We start from the raw sequence: 23,550 nt of genomic DNA, 5'->3' as shown, positions 1-23,550 counted from the left end.
GTTTATTTCTGCTTCAAGATCGATCTCTAGACCAATTAACAAAAGCAAAACGACTGCTTGGTTGCACTGGAAAATGCAAATATTTAATTCTTAATAAAGATTGGTTTAGTAAAAAAAAAAAAAAACCACAAAAAAAACCCAAAACAGTTGTGGGTGTTGAAGAGGGATCCAGAAAGGTTTGGGAGTCCCAGGCTGGAGGATGGGGCCCCAGCTGCAAAAACGCCTGGTTGTAAAGGAGAAAGAAGGAAGACCTTCTGGTCACAGCTTGGCCAAGCTAAGCAAATGTCATCACCTGGGACTGCCCCTCTGTGCCCAGGATTTTGTAAGGTTCTGCAGCTGGGAGAGGGCAGATTCGGAAGAGAGAAAAGTAATCAAACTGCCTTTTCGCAGGTCGTTGGTTCTCGGCGAGGGGGAGTGTTATTTGACTTTGCCTCCAGGGACAGCTCTGGGTCTGGTACTGCCCGGACTCTACACGTTATATGGCCAGTAAGTTGTGCTTCTTGAGCGCACGGCCTCGGAGAATCCAGCCCCAGAAGGAGCCGGGAGGAGAGAGAGGTGAGGAGGGGCGTTTTGGCGGGTCAGGGGGCTTGTCACCTGCCAGGCTCCCGCGAGCCAGGGGCCGGAGCTACTCCGTCCCGCGGCGGGTGCAGGGGTCGCCCTGGAGCGCCGAGTCCTCGCGGCCCGCGTGCGCGCCCCAAGCTCTGCGCACCTGCTGCGGCCCCGCGCGGCTCAGAGCGGCGGGCGGGTGGCTGCGCGCACAGGTGGCTGCGATTGGATAGGCGGGGCCGCGAGGGTGACGTCACGGGCTCCGGTCCCGGCGGCAGAAATAGGGCAGCCTCGGCGGCGGTGGCACAGCAGTGGGCAGCGGTGGCTCGGAGAGCTGGAGCCGCGACAGCCTTCAGGGCGCCCAGGACCCGCCAACAGCCACAGAGACCGACCGCACGCGGAGCCGGGTCGCCGCTACCGCTGCCGCCACGGGGCGCTCCCGCGAGTGGGAGTCCGGCCACCTGGTCTTTCCTTCGGCCCCAGCTGCTTCAGGTACGCGGGAGCGGGGAGGGTGCCAAGCCGCCGCCACCAACGCCGGGATGCACCCCGTCCGGGTCCCTGCGCCCGCGGGTCTGCGTCTTCCCGCAGGGCCGGAGCGGGCGCCTGCTTGTCCTCCCAGCCCGTGCCAGGAGAGCCAAGTTTGCCCGCCTGGCGGGCAGCGGGCACGGGATCACGGAACGCGGGCTTGGCAGGGCTACCCCGGCCCGGGCCGGGACTCGGGGTAAAGGCTGGGGCGCCGAGACTTGGGGCCCACGTCTGCTGGAAGGACCGGAGTGATCTGGTGGCGCGCAGAGCGCGGCGCAGAACAGTTGGGGCCGAGCCCGCAGCCCGCGCGGGCCTGAGACCCTGCAGGCGCCGCTCTTGGGCTCGGGACCCCTAGCGGCCTCGGCGAGTCAGGCGAGCGGCGGCCCTTCGGCTGGGACCCGTGCCCTTGGCCCCGTGCTCACTCCCCCCTCCCTCCAGCTTTGCGGGGAAACTTGCGTCTCCTTTTGCTGCAGCTCAAGGGCCCGCAAAACTCGCCTGGCCCTCACTTCCCCGAGCTCCCAGCGTCTGGGGCTGAGCGGTGGGCTCGGCGCGGGAGGCTGGGGAGGAGGGACCCGGGACTGAAGCCGGCCCAGGGCAGCCTGCAGCTCTCGTTCTGCGGGGCTGGTCGCAGTTCCGAGCGTGCAGCCGTGTTCCCAGCTGGGGAGTCACTAGGGAGCATTTTGTTTGGGGGCGCCCAGGCAGGGAGCCTGGTCCGAAGAGACCTCGCTCTGTGGGTGATTTCCGCCTCTCTCTGCGCTAGCGAAGGAAACCTGTTCCAAGTTTCGGGGGACTAGGCTACGCCAGGCAGAACGCTCCGCTTTGGGCGCGTGTAGCCTGGAGTTGGGGTGAGAGCCGCGCGAGCCTTTGCGACTCCCTTCAGCTAACACAGGGGCGGCCGGGGCGCATTACGCCGCATTACCCCGCGGCCTGCCACCTGAGGACTTCTGGACCTTCCGCTCCAGAAAGGGCAGAAACCTGCTGGAAGTAGTGGGGTTTCTCTCAATGCCCGGCACGTGGCAAGCCCCCGTGCAGCGTGTCCGCCTGCTGGAAGTGCCTGGGGGCCGGCGGAGTGGAGCCCTACTAGGCCTGTATCATCCATCCATCGCCCAGGGAGTTGGTCCCCATGAGCTGTCCAGCCTAGCTGGCTCCTGATGACTGTCCCCGACATTGATGAATAGCGCCTCCACAGCCTCTCCTCCTCTGCCCTCTAGGTGTCGCTTCCGCCGAGGTTTCTGGCAAGGGAAAAGCAGCGCCAATAGCTTCGGTCTGAAACCTTGGTAAATTTGTTGCAATGCTGTGGGTGCGCCAGGAACCGTACTAGATGGGCCCCGAGATACAAGCATCCATCCACATTTTGTGAGTCAAAGATAAATAGAATTTCAAGAGGAGGTGGCACGGCAACTCCTAATTAGTGCCCCAGAAATGGGCCTGTATTACCATCTGTGAGGGGGAAAGGGGGATGGGGAAGAAATTCTGACTTTTCTCAAAAGTCCCTATTTTTCTGCTATCAGGCTTGAGGGAAAGCCAAAGCTGACTTTTAACGGTGTCCTCTTAATCCTGGGGTGGCCTGGGACCAGCTCCGGGTCTGGGCAGTGGTCAGGTGGAGGGCTCACCTAGGAAGCCAATGGTCAAGGGAATGTGTGGTGTGGCCTCTATGACGCTAGAGCCGCAGCAAGCCTCATGCAGTAGCTCAAACGGAAGACTTGAGCTGATGCCCACAGGGCCCATGATGTCTGCTTCTCATCTGAGTTTTGTAAGCAGACACTGCAGCATCTCTAGACCATTTTTGTTTAGACACACTCAGCTGAATGTTCGTTTTCTTCCCATCCCAGGGGAAAAGACAGCCCCCCTCCCCGAAGACAGACTGAAATAGTCATTGATGTGATCTATTAAAACGGCTCCTTAAAATGTTGTCCCAGTGGCTTCTGCTCTCTTGGAATTTTATGTCCACCCCCAGTTTTTGTTAATCCCAGGCAGGCTCCTATTGCCCCAGAGAAGGGCCAGCCTGTTCTGGGCATTCGGAGAACTTCTGTCCCTTTGGTTGTGCCCTGGAGGTGGGTGAGGGAGGGGCAGGTTGGATTTTTCTACCTTGATAAATCAGTCACTCAGGATTCTTTTCTGTCTACTAAACGTTGCAGGATTTATTTATTTTTTAAGAGATCATGTTGTGATCTTTTGTTGGACTTAACATGATATTCCAAAAACTGGAGTTGAATAGTCAAGATTTCCTAAAAATCTCCCTTAATTCCTACTTTGTTCTTTTGGGTATTTCTTTTCAGACTCAGCCTCCTTGTGTTGCTTATGTGTGGTCAACTGTGTGCTTGCTCACTTAATGAAATTAGATAGTTATTTCAAGAGCACATCTTTCCTTACATTTTCTCTCTCAATGCATAACACAAGGCATGGAATGTCAAATAAAACAGAATTACAGTTGAGGAAGATGGTACTTTAAGAGGTATAATCTGAATGATGGAAGGGTGAGGGTTACTGGAAGTTTTCTTTGTGTGTGTTAAGCTTAATAGTAAATAGGAATGCTATAGATTAGTCTATACATTGTGCACAGACTAATTTGGGCATCTAATTTATTAATTGTTGGAACAAATCAACCAAAGATACAGAGTAGGAATTAATAGAAAGTGCAATATAACTTCATTATGGTTTCTTGCATGGTTAGCCTGATATAGTTCCATTCTTAATTTCCTGGGTTGGTATTTTAGGGACTATCTTAGGAAGTTTGACCCCTTTTCTTTTTTCCTAAAACACTCACCAATAAAAACTAAGGTCCTAAGTCTTCCAAAAGAAATTAAAATATAGCCTTCTGGTTTTAGGTTGGGGATTATATGGATTTTATTTCCTTTTTACACTGGGCGGACATACAGAACAGGACTACAGGGATTTTTAGTGGTCCCCAGTGGGTTTCTGTTTGTGGATTGCCAACATCCCAGGTGTAAAATGCAATGCACCTCAAGTAACTGGCTAGATTCGCTAGAACATACAGTTTTTCAGTTAGGAAGGTTGGCAATGCAGACGCCTCAGGGTCACAGACCTTACCAGCGCTCTTCAAGGTTGGGAGGTGTCGCTTGGTTCTGCCAGATTGTCGTCACAATTTCTGGTCCTGTCCGTTACAAAGAGAAGCCATTTCCATGTGGCTAATCCATAATGTCTGCTTTGGGAATGTTACCATATTCGGGGAGAGAGAGAGAGAGAGAGAGAGAGAGAGAGCGCGCGCTCATGAACAGTCTCCCAAAAAGCTTTGATGGCCAGAATGTCCCCTTTTCTCAACCAGGGCTCTTCCCACAGGAGAAAAGAAGTTTGTATTAAACCTGCCAGTTTAACGTTGGTGCTTTTTTCTGGCCTCTGATCCTGTTCCGTAAAGACAGCGTACATCCTGGCCTATATTCTCTGCTGGGGCAGATTTGGAATTGACATCCTCACACCAATTTCTCCCTACTGTGTCATATTTTTCGACTGCCTGCACAAAGCAAGTCAAAATTTAGAATGTTACATCATCCAACTTTGTGGTGCCCCATAATTTTAAATACAAATAAACAAGAGAACCAGTGTAAGATTATATTATAAAGACAGAAAATCTCGTGGTTGTTGCAAGGATCAGGCGGATGCCCTAGTGGTAGATGCACTAAAAATAGCAAAATCAGTCAAGCAGAAGGCAAACATATTCCGTACGTGAGTTTGTGACAAGGTAAGAAACAAAACGGTTACCTAGACCCGGGTTTAGTCTCGGTCTGGTGTGGCGTCACACGCGGTGAATTCCCTAACTCCCTGGGCTCTGGTGTTCTGTCCGTGCAGCAGACTGGCTGGCCCCTGGTTCCCCTGAGTGTGGGGAAAGTGAGGCACAGGAGGGAAACCTCGGAGGATGCAATGAATGACTTCTCTTGGAAACGTGATGTCTTAAATATCAAGGGATTTGTGTTTTATGAGTTGTTTGAAAAGGTGGTCCCAGCTCTTTCATGAGGACGATCTTGGGTAGATTTTTAACGATCCTAGCACTCTAGCATGGACTGAATGACGTTTATAAACCTGCATTGATCTCTAGGAACTCTAGGTTGCACAAAGAGGGTTTGCATCCTTATGGATGGTACCTTCCCATGTCTTGTACTCCCTTCTGTCTGAAGGCCAGTAGGGCTATTTGCATTTGAAGAGTAATGTGTCGACAGGTCACGCCCCCCCCCCCCCCCCCCCCCCGGGAGACTGACTGTCTGTGCCATGCTGCTGTGCCCATGAACTGAGGGGCATCCTTGTTGCCTGGCAGTCTGTGCATCACCATGTGGTTTTTTTCTTGTTCAATAAAGACAGCAGCAGTGGAAGCTGAGAGCCTTCTGAGTGGTCCCTTCCAGGGGTGGGTGCGGGAGGGGAGCAGCATGGCTTTCCCTCGCCCTGCTTCTTTGGTCTTGGTTGGATCCCTGAAAGCTGGAGGAGTGCAGATCTTGGCAGCCTTTTGAGGAAAGGGAGGCTTGGGCTCAAGGTCTCCTTTCGTGCTGTCCATGGATTTTCGCATCATGTTAAAAACAGCAGTTTGTCAAAATAAAATATTGCTAAGTATTGAGTGGCAGCAGAGGATGGGGGTTAAGAGCATAGATATCGAGTCCAGCTGCCTGGCTCAAAGTCCCATCTCTACCACTTATTTGCCACATGGTCATAGCAGGGGACTTACTTCTCTGTGACCTGTCTCCCCTGTCATCTGCCTAGGTGATACTTATTGCCCTCCTCACAGGGTAGAAATGAGGGCTATGCATGTAAAGCATTCAGGACAGTGCCTGACATATAGGAATCCTATATAATAAAACCTAATATGCTAAGTGTCTGGTCGTCCAGTGGGCTGTGCAACCAATAAAAGCATAGATGCTAATGATATGCTGAGGCTGCTCAACTGCTCGCTATGATGTGCACTGACCACCGGGGGGCAGATGCTCCAATCAGTAGGTTAGTTTGCTGCTGGGGTCCGGCAGATCCGACATACCCTGGACCCCTCTCGCGGTCCCTCCCCAGCTGACCAACTTCTTGCGTCCCTCCCTGGCCTTAATTGTGTACCGGTTAGGTCCCTCAGCCCGTCCTGTGCCCTCTCACAATCTGGGACCCCTCGGGGGATGTCAGAGAGCTGGTTTCCACCTGACGGCAGAATGACCAGTTGCTATGACGTGCACTGACCACCAGGGGTCAGACAACATAGGAGCTGCCCCCTTGTGGTCAGTGTGCTCCCACAGGGGGAGTGCCACTCAGCCAGAAGCCAGAATCACAGCTGATGAGCTCAGCAGTGGTGGTGGGAGCCTCTCCCACCTCCGCGGCAGCACTAAGGATGTCTGACTGATGGCTTAGGCCTTAGCCGTCAGTCAGACATCCCCTGAGGGCTCCCAAACTGTGAGAGGGCGCAGGCTGGGCTGAGGGACGCCCCCCCCCCCTCGAGTGCATGAATTTTGTGCACTGGGCCTCTAGTTGCTATATAAGTGTTAACTAAATAGTCTCTACTTGGTTATTAGATCATCAAAATTGATTTAGACCCAATATTAATTCTTTTTTTATGAACTGAACTGTCATAAAGCTTGAGTTGTAAATTTTTAGGCTGTTGCTGCTGTAGATGTAATGAATTGTCACTCACCCAGAGAATAGAATGACACATCTACCATGCAAATGAAGGTTGTTCTAGTGGTGGCCAAGCTGAGCTCAGCTTTACAAAGAAGCTGCCTAGGAATATTTCAGGAGTTGGCCTGGCTCCTGTGTGCTCCTGTGTTCTCCTGTATTCAAATACAATCTCCCAGGAACTCAACACAAACCAGATGAATCCAGGGACAAGTCCAGGTGCGAGAGGGCTGAGCTCCAGCTTCCCAAAACACAGAACAGCTGGCTTAAAGCCAGAGGTCAGGCTGCATACTCCTAAGGCAGCGGTTCTCAACCTGTGGGTCACCACCCCTTTGGCGGTCGAACAACCCTTTCACAGGGGTCGCCTAAGACCATCCTGCATATCAGATATTTACATTACGATTCATAACAGTAGCAACGTTACAGTTATGAAGTAGCAACGAAAATAATTTTATGGTTGGATCACAACATGAGAACTGTATTTAAAGGGCCAGAAGGTTGAGAACCACTGTCCTAAGGGAAGTGATTTGCAGCTTGCCAAAATAGCAATTGAAATGAGTGGGCTTTATTTTGATGCCACCCACTAATAATAAAACATCAAGCATAACTGGTCTTGGATTACCAGGCAAATTGAAAACTAACTTCTGTGGCTTGAGTATTTCCCGTCTCCTGGGATTGACAGCTGGACGTTCACTAGAGTAAGTCTTGATGGTCTTGCTTTTTTAGTTTATTTGGGCTGGAAGGCATGAGCAGGGAGAAAAGACCTTCCCTGTGTGTGCTCCGCCCAGCAGCACTGTTGCTGAGAGTGGATAAGTAGGGAAGAATTAATAAAGGAGAGTGGGAAGCAATGTCTTTTAGTTCTAGCTTGAGTTACTGTTGTTGGTTTTAAAAGATTTCCCAAAATCCAGCCACTGATTTCGGCAGTGTCTGGAACGTGGCTCTGTGTTCAGACGATAATAATTTATGGAGAGTAGGGAGCCGCCCTGTTTATTTTTAGAAAAACTGGCTGCAGTTCGGGAAAGACATTTCTATTCTCTTCCCCCCTGCGAGAAAGATGTTCCCTCCTTCCCAGCGCTGGAGTTCCCGCCCCCCAGGCCCCAGCTAGAGTGCCGGATGGGGAGTGCTGAGTGGGTGGCTGCTGGGAATGCTCCCGTCCTCTCCCAGGTGGCCGCCGAAGCCATACCTTTCCACTTAACTCTGCCTTCTTCAGAGTGCAGAGCAGGGGCCGAAGGGGGCGCGACTGTGACCTTCACGCTCTACTTACCTGACACCTGGACTGTTGCCCTAGTGGCTCCAGCTTTGCTAACAGATGTGGAAGATGAGCAGCTGGAGGAACAGATGTAGGAGTGGGAGCCTATGGACTCTTTTTAATTCAAGAAGACACCTTCTCTTACAAGGCAGTCATAACGTATAACCTTGCCTTTCCATGGAACCGCGCTGCCTGCCCACACTTTTTAGTCTGCTTCTCCTTCCTGGGGCATTTCTGTCTCAAGCTGGGGACATACAGCCAATCTGGAGAGGCAGCTCTATTTGGGTGTGGAAAGCGGCCAAAGGAAACCTGGAATGCGGCAGGAGTGCGTGTGTGTGGCGGCCCCGGCATGAGCACTAGTGACCGGGTGGCACCTCTAACGCCCCTTGTTTAGGGTTGGAGTCCTCCAAAGCTGTTGCCTTTGGGGGTGAACAGGGGTGGACTCCTCCAACGGGCTGTAATGTCCCTCAGGCAGCTAATCCTTTTTGACTGGGGCGCCTTCTCTGGACCAGCCGTTAAGCCAGGCCCCATGGGCTGCTGGCCTCCAGGGAGCTGTGTCTTTCATCTCCCAGCCACGATCAAGATGCAGTGTGGACCACATGCAATTAGGCACTGAATTGTGTGGTGCTCACGGAAATCAATAACCCCCAAAGCGCCTTGAGTAAGAGCTGTAAACACTGTACCACGCATTCTGTCTTGCTCTGCTTCTTAGAGATACTGAGATGGAGGTCGGACTATGTTCGTAGTAGAAACCCTTTAAAAAAAAGTATGGCTACTGTGCAAGTGGACTAGTCTGTGTCCTTGTCCCTTTAGTACAATGCCCAGCACATGGCAGGGAGTGGGATATTTATTGTAGCTGATCCTGAGTTTTTTTTCATCCAGATAATTCTGTGATTACTTTGAATTGCCCATGTCTTGTCTTCTGGGACTTTACACCATTTACCACGGGAGCCTCAGGAAACACCTTAAAAGTGATTGAAATCCCATTATCCATGAGATGCTTGGATTCTGCTGCAAAAATGATTGGCCTTGAAAATATCGGACCTTATAATTCCATTTGGAAGCTTGTAAACTGAGATATCAGCTGCAAACTGGCTGCCACGGGCTTAACATGATTCCTCGTCAGCATTTATAGAGCACGAGTTGCTTTCTGAGGACACCGAGGCATAGATACATGGTGGCCTCACAGAGGGACCCAGCGTTGCCACCCTGGTTTGTTCTTATAGACATAGTGGTAGGTGGCCTTTCAAGTGGGCTCCACAGAGCCGCTAGCATTTATAGAGCTCCTACTATGCGCCTGACACTGACTCCTTCCATCCTCACAGCAGCCCTATGAGGTATGTATTATTGACTCCATTTCAGAGAGGGGTAAACCAAGGCTCAGAAGTCATATAACTTCTCCACAGTAGAACGGAAAAGTTGTTGCTAGGATTTAACTCAAGTGTATCTGATTCTGGAGTACAAATGCTAACTACCCCACACTTGCTTGCACTTTGTAACATTTAATTCTAAGCCCTTGTCATTTTCTCAACAGACTCAACAAAATGAAACCAGGACACGTTTGGCTGCATCTCGCACTGCTTGGGGCCTCCCTGCGGGCTGTGCTGGGATGGACAGAACCGGGAACCAGCAGAGGCCCGAGCGTGGGTGTGGAGGAGTCGCAGGCAGAGGTATTGTCACTTAGCAGCTGACCTGACATTGCAAACTGGTTGCTGTACAGAATCTGGTTTACCCCTTCACTTTTAGTTGATATCAATTAGATTGCAGTGTGAATTTAAATTGGTCCCCTTCTTGGTAGGGGACAGAAGAAGCAACATGTGTTGATATGGACAGGAGGTTTTCTTCATGCTGTAAGCAATGGTCTAAATCTCTCCAACGCTGAAAATGCATTCCCAAACCCAGCTGGAGTTGCAAGGTTTGTCTTCCACAAAGACCTCAAGAGAACCGCCTTTCTGTATATTTAATAAAACCCAGAAAATGCAGACTCATGGGTGGAGCACACCCCTGTGAATTAATGAAGTCTTTTAATTATAAAATATATTTTAAGAGAAATGAACTCCCTTTTGGGTCTATAGATAAAAAGGAGTATGCTGAGAAAGAACCGGCAAGTGGAGTCCTATGGGAGGCCGCCTTAATGAACAGATGAGAATGATTAATGGCCTGCTAGGTGTATATAAATGCTTCTAAAGTGCTTCGAAAACTTGTTCTCAAATACCTCCCCGGAGAGTCTGATATACTGCTAATTGCTTAGTGAACTTGGTCTTAAGTAATGAAGAGGATTCATGAACTACACCTCACCCTGCTCAGGTAGCAGGCCTCATGAATTTGGGGCTCATGGGGGACTCGGCTTTTCTGCAGAAAAGGTTTTGTATGTGCTGAGCTTTAAGAAATGACTTTGAAGACCCCCTGGGTTTTCCCTAGGATGCGGTGAATACTGTGTCTCATCTAAGAGCTGCTCTGGGCACCTGCACTTGCGTTGTCATCCTCCACGCACACCCTTCCCCCACCCCCTGTTTCCCTCTGTGCGCATTTCCTGTCCTGTGGGATGAGAGAAAAATTACCTCAAAAAGTCAACACTGCCAGCGAGCGAATAACGGTGCACAGTGTAGGGTTGGGATAATGCATTTATTTGATCAAATGATATGATTTCTCTTTCATTATTACTTAATTGTCATGCAGCCCCAAACCTACGGGGCCTTAATCTTCAGGGAGCTTCAGAAGTAATTTGCCGCACACTTTTCCTGGTGAAGTTAGCGAGGCTTCCTTTTGTGGTGAGCAGATGATTACATAGAAACACTATCTCTCCCATCTAAATCCATGAAGGACGCAAACTTAATGCTCTTTTGAGAGAGTCTGGAGGCTGACTTGCTGGGGAGCACAGCACACTGGAACGGCTTAATCATTGTTCTCGCATCCGCAGAGAGAAATGATCACCTAAATCCTGCAAATATACTGTGGAATATTCAATAGCAGAGCAAACAGGCAAACACGTAGGTGGCTTACTTAGACTGCTTACTGTTGGGGCTCACTGGCCCACTGCTTCAAATCACTTCTTTCATTTAAAATAGTCCAGTTGATTAAGGTGGAATTTAGATGGAGGTAAATTGAAGACAAGTTCATATCAACTTAGGGTCTCTTTATCTTAGCTGGGCAACACCCTAATACTCTGTGTACCAACAAGAAAGAGCAGCTTCTGCTCATTCTGAGGAAGGGAGGCTGTTTTGTTTGGGGGTGTGGTTTTGCTCTTCCTCTCCCCCCATGAGGACAGAGTCCAGGAGATGCCATTGTCTGCCAGGTTCAGGGATTTTTTTTTCTTCTAATCCTCACCGGAGGATATGACGCTTTTATTGATTTGAGAGAAAGAGAGATATCAATGTGTGAGAGAGAGACATCAATTAGTTGCCTCCTGTATGTACCTCAACCAGGGATGGAGCCCGCAACCTTTTGGCGCATGGGACGATGGCTCCAGCCAACCAAGCCACCTGGCCGGGGCGCCAATTCCAGGAATCTTGTTGCTTCCAGAAAAGGAAGTGACGCCTCTACAGCCTCTTCCTGCAGATGCAACTGCATCGATCCAACTCTCTTCGCTATAGACTGAGTTTTTGCAAAGGGTTTTCCCTTGTACCCGTGGAGCTTGCTTATAGCAATGATTAAATGAGGTGATGATAATGTGAAGGGCCCAGGACAAAGGACGGCCTCAGTACATGTTTAGACAGAGACAGAACGTTTAACTGCTTACTTTGCTGACCTTGGTCACACTTTATGCGCACTCCCCCCCCCCCCCCCCCCCCCGTCCTTACCGCCAAGTCTTCTTGCTCAGGAGGCTGTCCCTTCTTTCCACATGCCCGAATCATCCCCTCCCCTCTTGGAAGGCTCAGCTCTGGCGCTCACCTTTTATCCAGAACCTTCTTGACCACTCTTGGTTACATTCAATCTTTTCCTCTGAACTCCTAATCTTTGCTATCTTTTTTCCATAGATGAAGCCTATCTTATTTATCTTTCTCTTCCTCACAGTGTCTGATCATTTTAAGAGCAAAATAGAAGCTCAGTGTGCTTCTGAGCCAATCGATATTTTTTCAACATTTTGGTGGTAGTCATGAAGTTACAGGTGCTTTCCAAATCCCGATTAGACCACCTGGTACTTAGTGTGTGACAGCTCCCTGCACAGCGGGTTCCTTTCCAGTGGAGACACGAATGGTCTTCCCAGCAGCCTGCCAGCCAAGCCAGGCTAGTATCTTATCCATATCCAACATAGTCCCTGTGTTAGAGGTTCTGGAAGTTTTTTTCTTCGAGTTGTAGCTATTAACATATCCATAACTCACTGCCCAAACCACATAAAACTCCTCTAGCAGTTTCCTCAGACAGTCTTATTTTCTGGAAGAATAAAAACCAACAGAGTTTCTTGAGACTCACAAAATAAATCTCAAAACCGTTTCAGGAACTAAATGGTAAAATGTTTCTGAGTGTGTTTTCTTCCTGAGAGTAGTAATTTACAAAACGCTCATTTGCTTAAGATTCTTAAAGTACTTGGAAAGCATTAATAAGATTTGATTTGCCTTTAAAGTTGTTACACCAATTACTTGAGTGACCTAAGGGTAAATAAGAATTAAATGACCAATGCATGTGTGTTCCGACATTTTTAAAGCAATTACAGCAAATGTGACTTTTGTTAAATTGTTTCACGAACAAAGGCTGCAGCTGACATAGCTTCAAGGAGTTTGCCATTTTACAAACATAGATAAAAAGATATGTAGCTGGGTGGAGTTGCTCTTTAATAAGGGTGGAGTGGCAGAATGGCCTGGAATACTAATGCAATTCTGAATTCAGAAGAGACAATTCTGAGAGATACAACTTACTGAAATTCTGAAATAGTTATATTTTTCCCTTCCCCTGTGCTCTGGCTAATATAGAAACAGGAGTAAAATCAATGTTGGTAGAATTTTATATTTGGGGGGAACCAGGAAAGTGAGAAGTAATGTGGTGGCAGCTCCAGGAACTCGCCCCCTCTTGAGAAGCAGGCATTTACTAGTATAGGAGGGCCCCCCACTTTGGGCCCTGGATGCTGTGTCCCCCGCGCCCCCGACGGGGCTCTGGGATTGCATGGTGGCCATTACGCAGCCTTATGCATCCTCCATGTGTCTGACTGAACTTTCTCAGGATTGCTCTTCCCCCTAGTTCCTAGTCCTGCACTGGATAACTGGACACAGCCATGTTGGCTCCTGTGGGACTGTGAGCTTTGTCAGCCTCAGTGCTTACAGGCCAGATGAGCTTGGCGGTCAGACACCACGTGCTTTTGATCTGTGCAAATTCTCATGGGAAGTCTTGGAGGAAGAACTTGTCCGGTGGTGTCAGTAATCAGGATGACTCCCCTGTTTCCTAACCCCACGGGTCAGCCTGGGAAAGCCCCTCCTCCCTGGCTGCCTGGCCCTTTCCCCCTTTCCCACAAGACCGCGCTCACGGGCACGCCTGCCTCTGAGGGGCTGGCTCCTCATCGCAGGGCCCTTCCCTGCTCTGGCTTCTTCTGTGTTGGCTGGGCTTTCAGGAGGACTTGGGCTGCTAGGACTGGGCATTAATTAAAAAAAAAAGTTTTCCTTAATGCGTCATTGTTCTTACACGTGTGACTGAATCTGAGGCAATACTCCCCCGCCCTTCCTGGTTCTGTGCCCTCTCCTCCCCTCTCCTGGCCCTTCCTTTTGATTGGCTGCTGGGGAAGAATAGCTGATCGTCCATGGGCTGTAAGGTCTGCCCAGTGGCACCTCTGCTCACTCTGCCCCTCGCTTTGTGGGCTTGGTCCTCCCTGTGGACAGACAGGTCCAGACTGGATGCTGGGCGTTTTCTAAGCTTCGCCTGCAGCACAGGCCTGCATGTATCTCTCCTGTGTCCCCCTGGCATCACCCTTTCTACATACTCACTGTTGCCAACTCCAGCATTTGACAGGCTTTCAAGGAAAATGACGGGCAAAGTGTCAGCAAGAGGCACAGTGGTCCTTTCGCGGGCGTGGAGCTCTGGGATTGCTGCCTGCACCCCTTCATGAGGACCTGGGCTTCTACTGCGAGTGGGGTGTGGGGCAGCCTCTCCCCTGGGCTTGAACACTCAGCAAGGCTCTCTGCTGTGTCAGAGGGGGTGGGTTTTAGTTTTTCAGGTGACATTGGGAGAGCACGACCTCACATGTGCAGATGTGTGAGTAAATCCATAATTTTCAAGGTGAAAGAAGGTGGCGACACCTCCAAGTTCATGGGGCTGTTGGGTGAGCTGGTTCCTGCCGCAAGTTGGCGTGGGCCGGGCCCTGTGCCAGCACCCCTGGAGCTTCTGTGAGCTTGTGAACAGCCAGGGGGGCCTGTAAGTGCAGATGCTGATGCAGTAGATCGGGGCTGGGCCTGACATTCTCATTTCTCACGAGCTCCAAGTGATGCCGCTACTCCCAGTCCCAGGGCACACTGGGCAGAAAGTTCTAGAGGCGTCCTCCCCCACGGCCCATGCGCACACCCAAGAAGGAGCATCCAGCTGGTGACTAAGCCCGGCCTTTGTCAGCTCCTGCCAGCACGACAGGAAGGAAAGAGCAATGTGCACGCTGCAGTCGTGCCAGGAAATAACATGACGTGGGTCGGGCGTGGGGGCGGAGACAGGTAGGTGAGGGGAAGGGGAATTTAACTAGCCTGGGTTTGGAGTCATTTTCACCTTTGTCCTTCTGCCTTCAAGCAAGCAGGTGGAGAGAGATACTTAGGTCTCTGATCCCAGCGCTCCTCCTCGGTTTGTTCGTAGGTGATTTAAATCCTGAGGGTCAGCCACACCCTAAGCTCTCACCCAACACCACCTCCATGCCACTCATCCTGGGGTCCTGTCCCAGTCCCTGTCTCCCGGGCCCATCCAGGCTGTTTGGGGGAGCACAGCTGCCTGGCTGATGTTCTGTTTGGGGCTCTTGTTCTTTATCCTTGGACAGAGGAAGTGGCTGTCTTTGTCCTTTGGGTCGGATTTCTCCTCGCCCACCTCTCGCGGGGAGCCTTTTGCTCTGTACGGGTGGGCACGCTGCCCTTTTAGTATTTTGAGATTATAGGTGACAGAGTTTTAATTGGCTCTGAGAAGTTCAATGCCCCCGGAAAATGAATATTTATGAGTTCACAAAGAACTATTATTTTTTCCCCTCTTCATTTAGCATTGACTCATCTAACTACTTTATTTATGACTTCGCTGCTGAATAATCTGTGCTCCTTTGGGACACTGCCCACCCTGTGATCAGGACCGCAGGCCCCGCGTTGTAAATGGGGCTCTGATTTCCATTTTGGGGGAGTTGGCAGCATCAGGTCTGCCGGGCCCCCATCATCTGCTTGATTTATTCTCGGTGACGTATGGGCCGCCTCTCTGGCTTCCCGTTTAGAGAGAAGTAAATGCTTTGCTGGTGCCGGACAGGTTGTCACGGGCCTCATGTAAGTGGGCCTCGCTCTTCCGTCCCAGGGCCTTCGTCCTCCTGCCTTCACTGCTGTGGCTTCTGCTCTGAGCGCCTGGCCCTGCCTTGTCCCCACCACCTGGGAGGCGGGGGCACTGGTTCCAGCAACGCTGGGCGTAGGATGAGGTGGGCCTTGTACTGGAGCAGCGGCCCCCCAGGAAGCTGGAGTGGGGGCCAGGGCGATGCTGTGGGCAGGATGTGTGTCCCAGTGGCTGAGAAGCTGTCTGTCCATTGGGCCTGACCGCCCTCTTGATGGGTGACCACACACATTTGCATTTTGGCTTTAGGCATTCCCTCGAGGCAGGAAGGCAGGGACCAAGAAAAACCCATCTCTTTCTTCATGGGGCCCTGGTTCCAAGAGCTTTTGGGGGATTGGATGGGAAGAGATTAACCAAGAACATATATGCATATATACTAGTACATAACCCATGGACACAGACAATAGGGCGGTGAAGGCCTGGGGTGGGGGCTGGGTGGAGGGGGGCAACATAGGAGGAAATGGGGGAACATCTGTAATAGGGTCAGTAATATTAAAAAAAAGTCAAGCCTGAGCATTCTCATTTAACACTTCATCTTGATGGGGCTGCCCGCCAGCTGACCCTGGAGACAGACAGCTCCTAGCCCCATGCTGTGCTCAGATATTTCAAGGACTATAGTGAAATTCAGAAAACAAAATTAACTTCATTTCAGTTTAATTTAAAAATGTGTTCTGACAGCACTTCGGGGCTTCGTACAGAGTGGTGACCCAGAATCCTGCCACCAGTGGATCACCACCAGGCAGAGACAGGGGCCGCATCCCGGCGGGATTGGGGGAAGGGGCAGCTAGTGGTTTACCTGGTGCTTCTTCCTCTTCTCCAAGGGATGGTGCCGCACACGCATGTTATGAGGAGTCGTCCCTGAGGACCTGGGCTGTGGTGTGATCGATCGGACAGAACGGCGGGCTGGTGGGCGGGGGTGGGGAGATGGAGGAGAGCGCTGGGGTATGGCTGTCGGGTCAGCGAGTGAGTATAACTGCCCGGTGATGGCAGCGGAGCTGGGAGTGGCACGGGCATGTGTAAATTCTAGTGAGCCACCTGTTATGGGGCTGGCTTTCTCTCTGCGGTCAGAGTGAAGCCTGTTAGTCCTTTCACCCACCCCCAAACTTGGAAGATGGCCCAGTGGGGGAGAACCACGCAGAGACCCTAGGCACTGGAGGAACCGTCGAACTCCAGCTGCAGCCGCAGAACCCTGCTTATTCCAGGATGAGACCACAGGACTGTCGTGGAGGCTCTGCATTCCGGGTCCAGCCTGGCCCAAGTGAGGTCTGTGCACCCGAGCCACTCCCTTCTCTCTCTGGACTCTTCTCCGGGGCCTGGGCCTCTGCAGCCGCCTGCTTTTCTGACAACACATCTGGCCCCATGCAGGCTGAGAGGCCCCGGTGCTCCCGGCGGCTTGGCTGGCGGGCTGGGCAGCTCCTGGCCTGGGCAGCCTGATGCAGGCAGCTCTGGGCTCTGGGGAAAAATGGCTGCTGTCCACCCGCCTCTGATAACCAAACCCTGTATGTTCCACGTTCCTGCTTTCTCCTCTAGGACATTCATTGTTGTTTTAAAATCCCATACTTGGTGTTTCCTGCTGGGGCTGCATCACTCTCCTTATGGGCTGCCTGTCTGCACTGGCTCCTAAGGAACCCCAGTCCTGCCTCTGTCGCAGGGGCCTGGAGTCAGAGCACCCGCAGCTCTAAGCTGTGTCTTCCCTTGCCAGCTGTGTCCTGAGGGGCCCTTCCTCTCTGTGACCTTCAGGTGAGCGATGAGTAAAATGTAGATGGTAACAGCGCCGCTGTCAGAGCTGTCATGAGGCCTGAGATGGCACCTGTGATTCCTGGCACCGAGCACCTGCTCAGAATGTGGCAGTCAGAGCTGTAATCTCCGAACCCCACTGTGTACCTCTCCCTCCCCATGGCCTGGCGTGTCCTCCTGGGCCGTAGCCCTTGTCACTCCATGTTTAGCAGGTGGCTCTGGGGGTGGGAGGGCCCTTTCCCTGGTGGAAAGGTGAGTCTCCCAGTGTGAGCTCCCTTGGGTCCCCAGGATCCAGGAGAGCTTGGTACAAAGTGGGATGTTCAGATATCTGTCAGGTGAGTGAGTGAGTCAGCGATCTTTTATTATTCATTTTGGCATCATGTAGGAATTTGGACAAGGTGACTAGAGTTTCTAGGACTCCTTACAAAAGAAATCCCAGGAGAGAGTCGCCTGGCTGTCTTTGGTTTCTACTTATAACAGAATCTTGTCACAGTTTCAGATCTTTCCATCATCCTTACTGAATCAGAGGAAGCTGAGAGAGTCCTGTAGGCTGTGTGCGGGGGAGGGAGCAGAGTCCTCTACTCAGTGGCTGTGCCTTCCAAGGTGGTCCCCGGGGCCTGCGTGGGCCCGGCTGTCCCTTCTGTGACGAGGCTGGCACACCTGAACCTCGCCAACAAGGGAACCAGAAGAGGAAATGTAAAGTCAGGCAAATGCAGGATGTTCTGTTCGTGCTCAGAATCTTCAGTCAGCAGAAATAGTCTGTGGCTGCAGGGAGGGTGGCCGCCAGCTGTCCCCGTGAAGGGAGGAAGTGACCGAGGGCACTGGGGACAGAAGTTCTCTTTGGAGATGTCATTCCATAGGTGTAAGGCTTCTGATGGCTTTTCCTGACAGTCATCTTAGGACAATTGGATTAAAAGCGTGTGTAAGCTGTTCTGTCATTTACAGCCCGCTCTCTGGATAAAGAAAGCAGAACTCTTTTCCTATTTATTTCCCTTTCTGGCCTTGCACTTAAAAGCATGCTCAGAAACTTTCTCTGTCGTACAGACCTCGGGTTTCTGTGCTTCTGCTGATGCCACATTTTGTGCATCCGCTCAGGGAAGCAGGCTTTCATGTGGGCACGCTGGGAGACGTCAGATGGGAGAGGCCTGCCAGGCGGTGCTCTAATTGGAGTGCTTCTAAAAACTGCCCCACGGTGCCTCCTCTTCCTCCTCCACTCTCTGCTGTTTGGCTGTTACATATGTGGTTGTTTTCACTTTAGCGTTTGGCTGTGGAGAAGGGGATTTTCTGCCTCATGCTTGGGTGTCCATCCCCTGGCCGCAGAGCTCAGGAGTATGTCCTTATGTCCCACATCAAGGACCTTCTCAGGATACCATTTACCTACCTAGTATGGGTTTCTGAGCCCTGGATTGTCTGGGCCAACAGGAATATCTGGTGGACTTATATCTTAGTCATCGACAGTATCCATTGAGCACCCAGCTCTGTGCTTGGCCCTGGGCCAAGTGGTTGATGAGAAATAGGATTTATGATTCCATTCTGGGGCTTGAAGACCCATGGGACATGGGGCGGGGGGGGGGGGGGGGGGGGTTGGGAGGTAGATGGAGCAATCCGCAGTTGCTGAAGGAATCTGAGTTAGCAGAAGGAATTACACACCTCTGTCGATTGTTACTCTTCTCTAACTGTGTATAGTGATTCAATTAAGTTCTCAGCCTCAGCCTAAAGGAAATTCAGTCTGTTTATTGGCTAATGAAGGAGAAAGCCGCTCGTGCCTGCCTGCGGGGGTCCCATTCTGCCCCCCCCCCCCAAACTCCTGTCTCACAGCAGGACTCTTGTCTCACAGGCCAGGCTCTTGCTTTAGACCCACCTTGGGTTGGGTGTCCCTCCTTGTCCACTGGCTGTCCCACTGGGTTTGGTCATTTTCAGGAATGGAAACACTTCTATGGCCATGACTAGAACAAAATTCTCTGTGCTTCATGGAAATGTGTAATAAAATTTAAACTTCACCTTGTTCTGCACAACCATTCCTGCGATACAGGAAGAGGTGGTCATGAGCTGCTCCATGCAGGCTGGCGTCTCACCGTGGAACCACGAGCAGGAAAAGGCGCAGGCAGAGCTTTAGGAAATCAGCTGTATGCTCACACATGGTGAGCCACGAATGCCGTAGAAAGCATATTTGGCTACAGAGTGGGCCAAACCGTGGGTGGCGTGAGTTTAGAGCAGAGAGGCGCTGGGTGGGAGCTGCGGTTGGGGAGGACCTCTGCGAGGGGAGGGCCTTGGAGAGGGTGAGGGAGATCTGGGTGGGCACAGTACGCAAGTGTAGGCGTGGGCTAGAATAGGTCTATATCTTGTGGGGGGAAATGGAGAAGAGACTGGTGGGCTGGGTGTCCAGGCTGCTGGCAAAGTGAGCCACCTGGGAGCCTCTGGCGGCCGGGAGCAGACTCGCCTCCCGATGTGCTCATGAGGGTGGGCTCAGGGCATCGAGCATCAGGCAGCCGCCCTCCTCTCCTTCTTCCCGTCTTCCATGTCTCTCTCCTCTGGAGCCTGGCTTTTCCACAGAGCTGTACACCGCACCCTGTGGACCTCACCCTGTCACATCAGCCCCGAGGCCCTGGCCCTGCCATCACACCATCCTCCTGCTCCGGGGCCCTGGACTGCTCAGAGGAGGTCTAGTCTTTGAGAACTTGACTGAAGAGGCATCTGCCCTGGTCCCATCCATAGGGGACAGGTCCGCATATGTGAGGTGACATGTAGGGGTTCTGAGCGGAGGGTGTGGGTGCAGGCCTGGGAGAGAGGGAGAGCAGCTTCACGTGGGTGGAGGGGGCTGCTGAGAGCGAGGACCAGCCTCCAGCCTCTCGGAAAGCACCCAGAGCAATGAGCGCTGAGATAGAGGGCTGAGTCAGGGAGGAGGGCCTGCCTATGTGGTCTTGAATCTTTGCTCTTCTTTGCCTGCCCACCTTGCTCTACCTGTCCCACCCCAACCCGGCCCGTCTGTAGCTGGGCAGCTCGGAAGCCTAGCTTATCCCTCTCTGGGTTTTCCCTGAAGACCCGCCAAAAAGTCTGCCTGACCTCTGGGCGCTGACTCACATCTCAAGGTCAGGACCCTGACCGTCCTGGTGCCTGTGCACCTGACACCCGGGCCTGTGCCCGCACCCTTCCCACCAAAACTGAGCTGGCTTTGGGGCTCGGACATGGCCCTGTGACTCCAGAGTCACGTATCCCGTGGCTGCAGGGAGTTCCTTTGTGCAGGTGCTTTGAGGTTTAGCTGGAGTTGTTCTTGCGGGGAGTAAAGGGGCTACATGGGAGGCGAGTCCTGGCTTTACCAGATCCTCTTCTTGGAGAGCCTGACGCCTGGTGCAATCAGGGAGCGCACCGCACTTGCGCTGTTGTGGGACAATTAGGCCAATCACCACGGATGGCAGGACGCGCGAGCTGCTCCCCGTGCTCTGGGCTGCGCGCTGCTCCCAGCCAGGTGCAGTCTTGTTGCATTAGGAGCATGGTGTCTGTGCGATGTCTATTTAAGCGTAACCAAGAGCTAGGAGGTGGTGAGGACAAGAGGGCACCTGAGGGTGGGGGCAGGGTGGCCTCTGGAGCTCAGGGCTGGGAGTCTGGATGGCGTGTCTCATCCTTTCCTTACAGGAGTGAGGAGGGGCTTCCTGATAGGAACTGTGGTTTCTGAGATGGAATTCATTCTCTCGCTGTGAGTGATGATAGCATTAATAAGCAGCTACCATTTTGTCCAAGTTTAAGTAGATCCCTTCACTGACTTCCTTAAATGAGTCTGTGAGGGACTCAGAGGCAGGTGAGCCGTGGGAGGTCTCCCGTGTATTAAGTGGGGGAGCTGGGTGGGCAGGCCTGACCGTCCTGCTTGTGCTCCCAGCCACCTCCCCTACCGGCTCCCTAGTACACACACCGTTCTGGTATCTTCTCCCACCCAACGGGAAGGGCCTGCAGGGGAGTCCTTGATCCTAGGAGGATGAATATCTTTTTGGCTATTTCCTTCCAGTTCTCCAAGGGGGTCTGGTGAGAACTCGGCAGCCACTGTCTTGTGGGCCCCTGAGCATCTGCCCTCACGTAGGGCAGGGCCTGGCCCGCTGCTGTGCCAGGCACATGGGAAGGTGCCTGGCCTCTGGATGGAGACCTAAGCGTGATGAGGTGTGGTCTCTGTTTCTGCTTCTAAGACCTGCCCTTGGGGCGTTCCCGAGGGTTGATGAGAGTGCCTCCCCTTCAAAGCTAGGCTCTGGAACCCTGGTCTGAGGGAGGAGGCAGGATTCCCAGCATTAGTGAGCAGGGTGTTACCAGCAGATAAAGGCTTTTGGAGAGTCAGGACACCCAGTGGGAAATGTTGGTGTTTGCTGACTCCCGCCAGCCACAGGAGGAGAACAAGGTGGTCAGTGCTCGTTGTAGCCAGAGGCGAGCCCGCACGCTCCTTCCGTGGAGGGGCTCTCCTGCCAGGGGTAGGACAGCCCCAGGCAGACGGGCACAGAGCTTGGCCACGCTGTGGTCGTGGGCAGCGGCTCCTTCAGAGGCACACCTGCCTCATCCAGGTGGGCAAGGGCACCCCACCCATGGAATGGCCATGGCTGGGGAGTGATCAAAGCTGCCCGTGATCCAGGAGGGAAGGGCAGCTCGCTGGGCAGGGCAGGATACACACAGTGCCCTTTCCACAGAAAGCCGAGGGGAAGGAATTCCAGCACTTCCAGATGCTGGAGCCAGTGAGCCAATGGGAAGCCCCAAAGGGTGAGAGAAAGTCAGGGATGCCAGCCTGGGGTGCATGTAGGAGGTCTGAGGGGACAGCTCTGGTCAGGTGTTGATGGTTCACAGTTGACTCTGTGCCACCGATGGAGCCTTCCCCCCTCCCTATCTTTCTGGTCATTGCCCAATGGTCACAGCAGAACTGTGGGTCCTGCCTGCCTCCCCCCCCCCCCCAGAGGCCCTGAAACATGGATGAGCTCCTCTTCCACTTGGTGCTGGGGCAGGATGATGCCCATCAGTCCCGAAGGTGCTGTCTGGGGTGGAAACGTGAGTTCCAGCAGCCACCAAACAGCGGGTGCTCCCTGTACCCTCCTCTCTCAGTTGTCACAAGGATCTCATGGGCACGACCTGAGTCTCACCTTAGCGCTGAGGAAGCGGAAGCTCTTGGAGGTGAGCTGGTGGCTCAGTGTACTGGGCCCGGGGCCCAGCTGTGCACCTGCGGGGCTGCAGACAGCCAGCTCATGCCCTCCAGGCTGTCCCCCCCGCTCCCATCACCAGAGCGGCTTCTCAGTTCTGGGTGCTGAGCCTGCCTGCCTTCCTGCCTGCACCCAGGGCTGCCGAGACCTGCGAGCTCACATGGCATCACTCCCTGTTGAAAGAGAGCACCGTCCGTCCTCAGGCACCTCCCTGGGTACAGTTTCTGTGCCAGTGACACCAAGCAGCTCCCAGGAGAGCCCTGCCAGCACCTGTGGAAGCCACGCTGGCCCACGGGAGGCTGCCCAGCACGGCAGTAAGGAGCAGTGACGTGCAGAGTGAGAACCTAGTATCGGGGGGAGGGGCAGGTTGTAAGGTATTTGTGCTCAGTGGTTCCCGCACTTGTCCTCTCATTATCTGAATTATCTGCAGCTTCAAAAAAGTACTGATGCCTGTGTCCCAGCCCCAGAGCTTGCGCCTTCGTTATGCTGGGATGTGGCCTGGGCCCTGTTTGGGTCTTTTCATCACTGGGTTAGCCTAGGGAAGCAACTCTGACAAAACACTCACTTTCCTCACCGATGTCCTTCTCAGGCTCCGCCCTTTAGAGGGAGAGAATATTCAGGCTGTTGGGACGAGGCGTCCATGTGTGTTGCCCCAACACCAGCCCCTCTGGGCGTGGGTGACTGAGGCTGGCCTGGCCCCTGAGCTGGTGGCGTAGGCTCCAGCCCCGGAGTGATGCAGTGTTCTTTGCACACCCCTTGCTCATTCTCACAACAATCGCAGAGGCACCGCCCTGAATCTCGCCTTGCAGTGAGCAAACTGAAGCTCCTGGCGCTTCCCACCTGAGAAGCCAGGGGAGGACAGGGAACAGCTGTTGGTTTTACCGGGGCCTCTGGATGGGCCAGCTGCTAGGGGACTAGCAATCCAGCCGCGCCAGCCATCGGGCACCTTCCTTCCTTTTTGACTCTGCTATAAAGGGAAATTGAAAAAGAGCCTTATTGTGCCTTAAAGGCTTTTTAATTATATATAAGTCACTTAATTTAAACTACTTTAAGTTCCATTTTTAATATAAGTTTTATAGCGGTACAAAGAAAGTGCTTTCTAATTAAAGTGTGTTTGGGGATTTATCTCCCGGTACAAAAGCAGATGCCCATGGGAGTCCAGGCCAATTATGTATTCAGACAAACAACCGAAAACCACCCGGCACTGGCGGAAGCAGGGCGGTGAAGGTGCACGGGAGGGAGCAGGCATCG

The 23,550-nt window shown here is 52.6% G+C and overlaps 1 protein-coding gene across 1 annotated transcript in view; it reads left to right on the top strand.

The window, feature by feature from the left end:
- Positions 1-854: 854 nt before the first annotated feature.
- Positions 855-23,550, top strand: part of FSTL4 (follistatin like 4) — a 323,738-nt gene continuing 301,042 nt past the window's right edge. Inside the window, exons 1-2 of the mRNA XM_081091526.1 lie at positions 855-1,038; positions 9,450-9,585. Of these exons, the coding sequence (XP_080947652.1) occupies positions 9,460-9,585 (126 nt within the window). The 5' untranslated portion in view covers positions 855-1,038; positions 9,450-9,459. The remainder of the gene's footprint in view (positions 1,039-9,449; positions 9,586-23,550) is intronic.

This window comes from Myotis nattereri (genome assembly GCF_964212035.1).
Source record: "Myotis nattereri genome assembly, chromosome: 5".
NCBI classification, from domain to species: Eukaryota; Metazoa; Chordata; class Mammalia; order Chiroptera; family Vespertilionidae; genus Myotis; species Myotis nattereri.
Note: the sequence above shows the minus strand (reverse complement) of the source record. Positions and strands in the feature narration are given on the sequence as shown.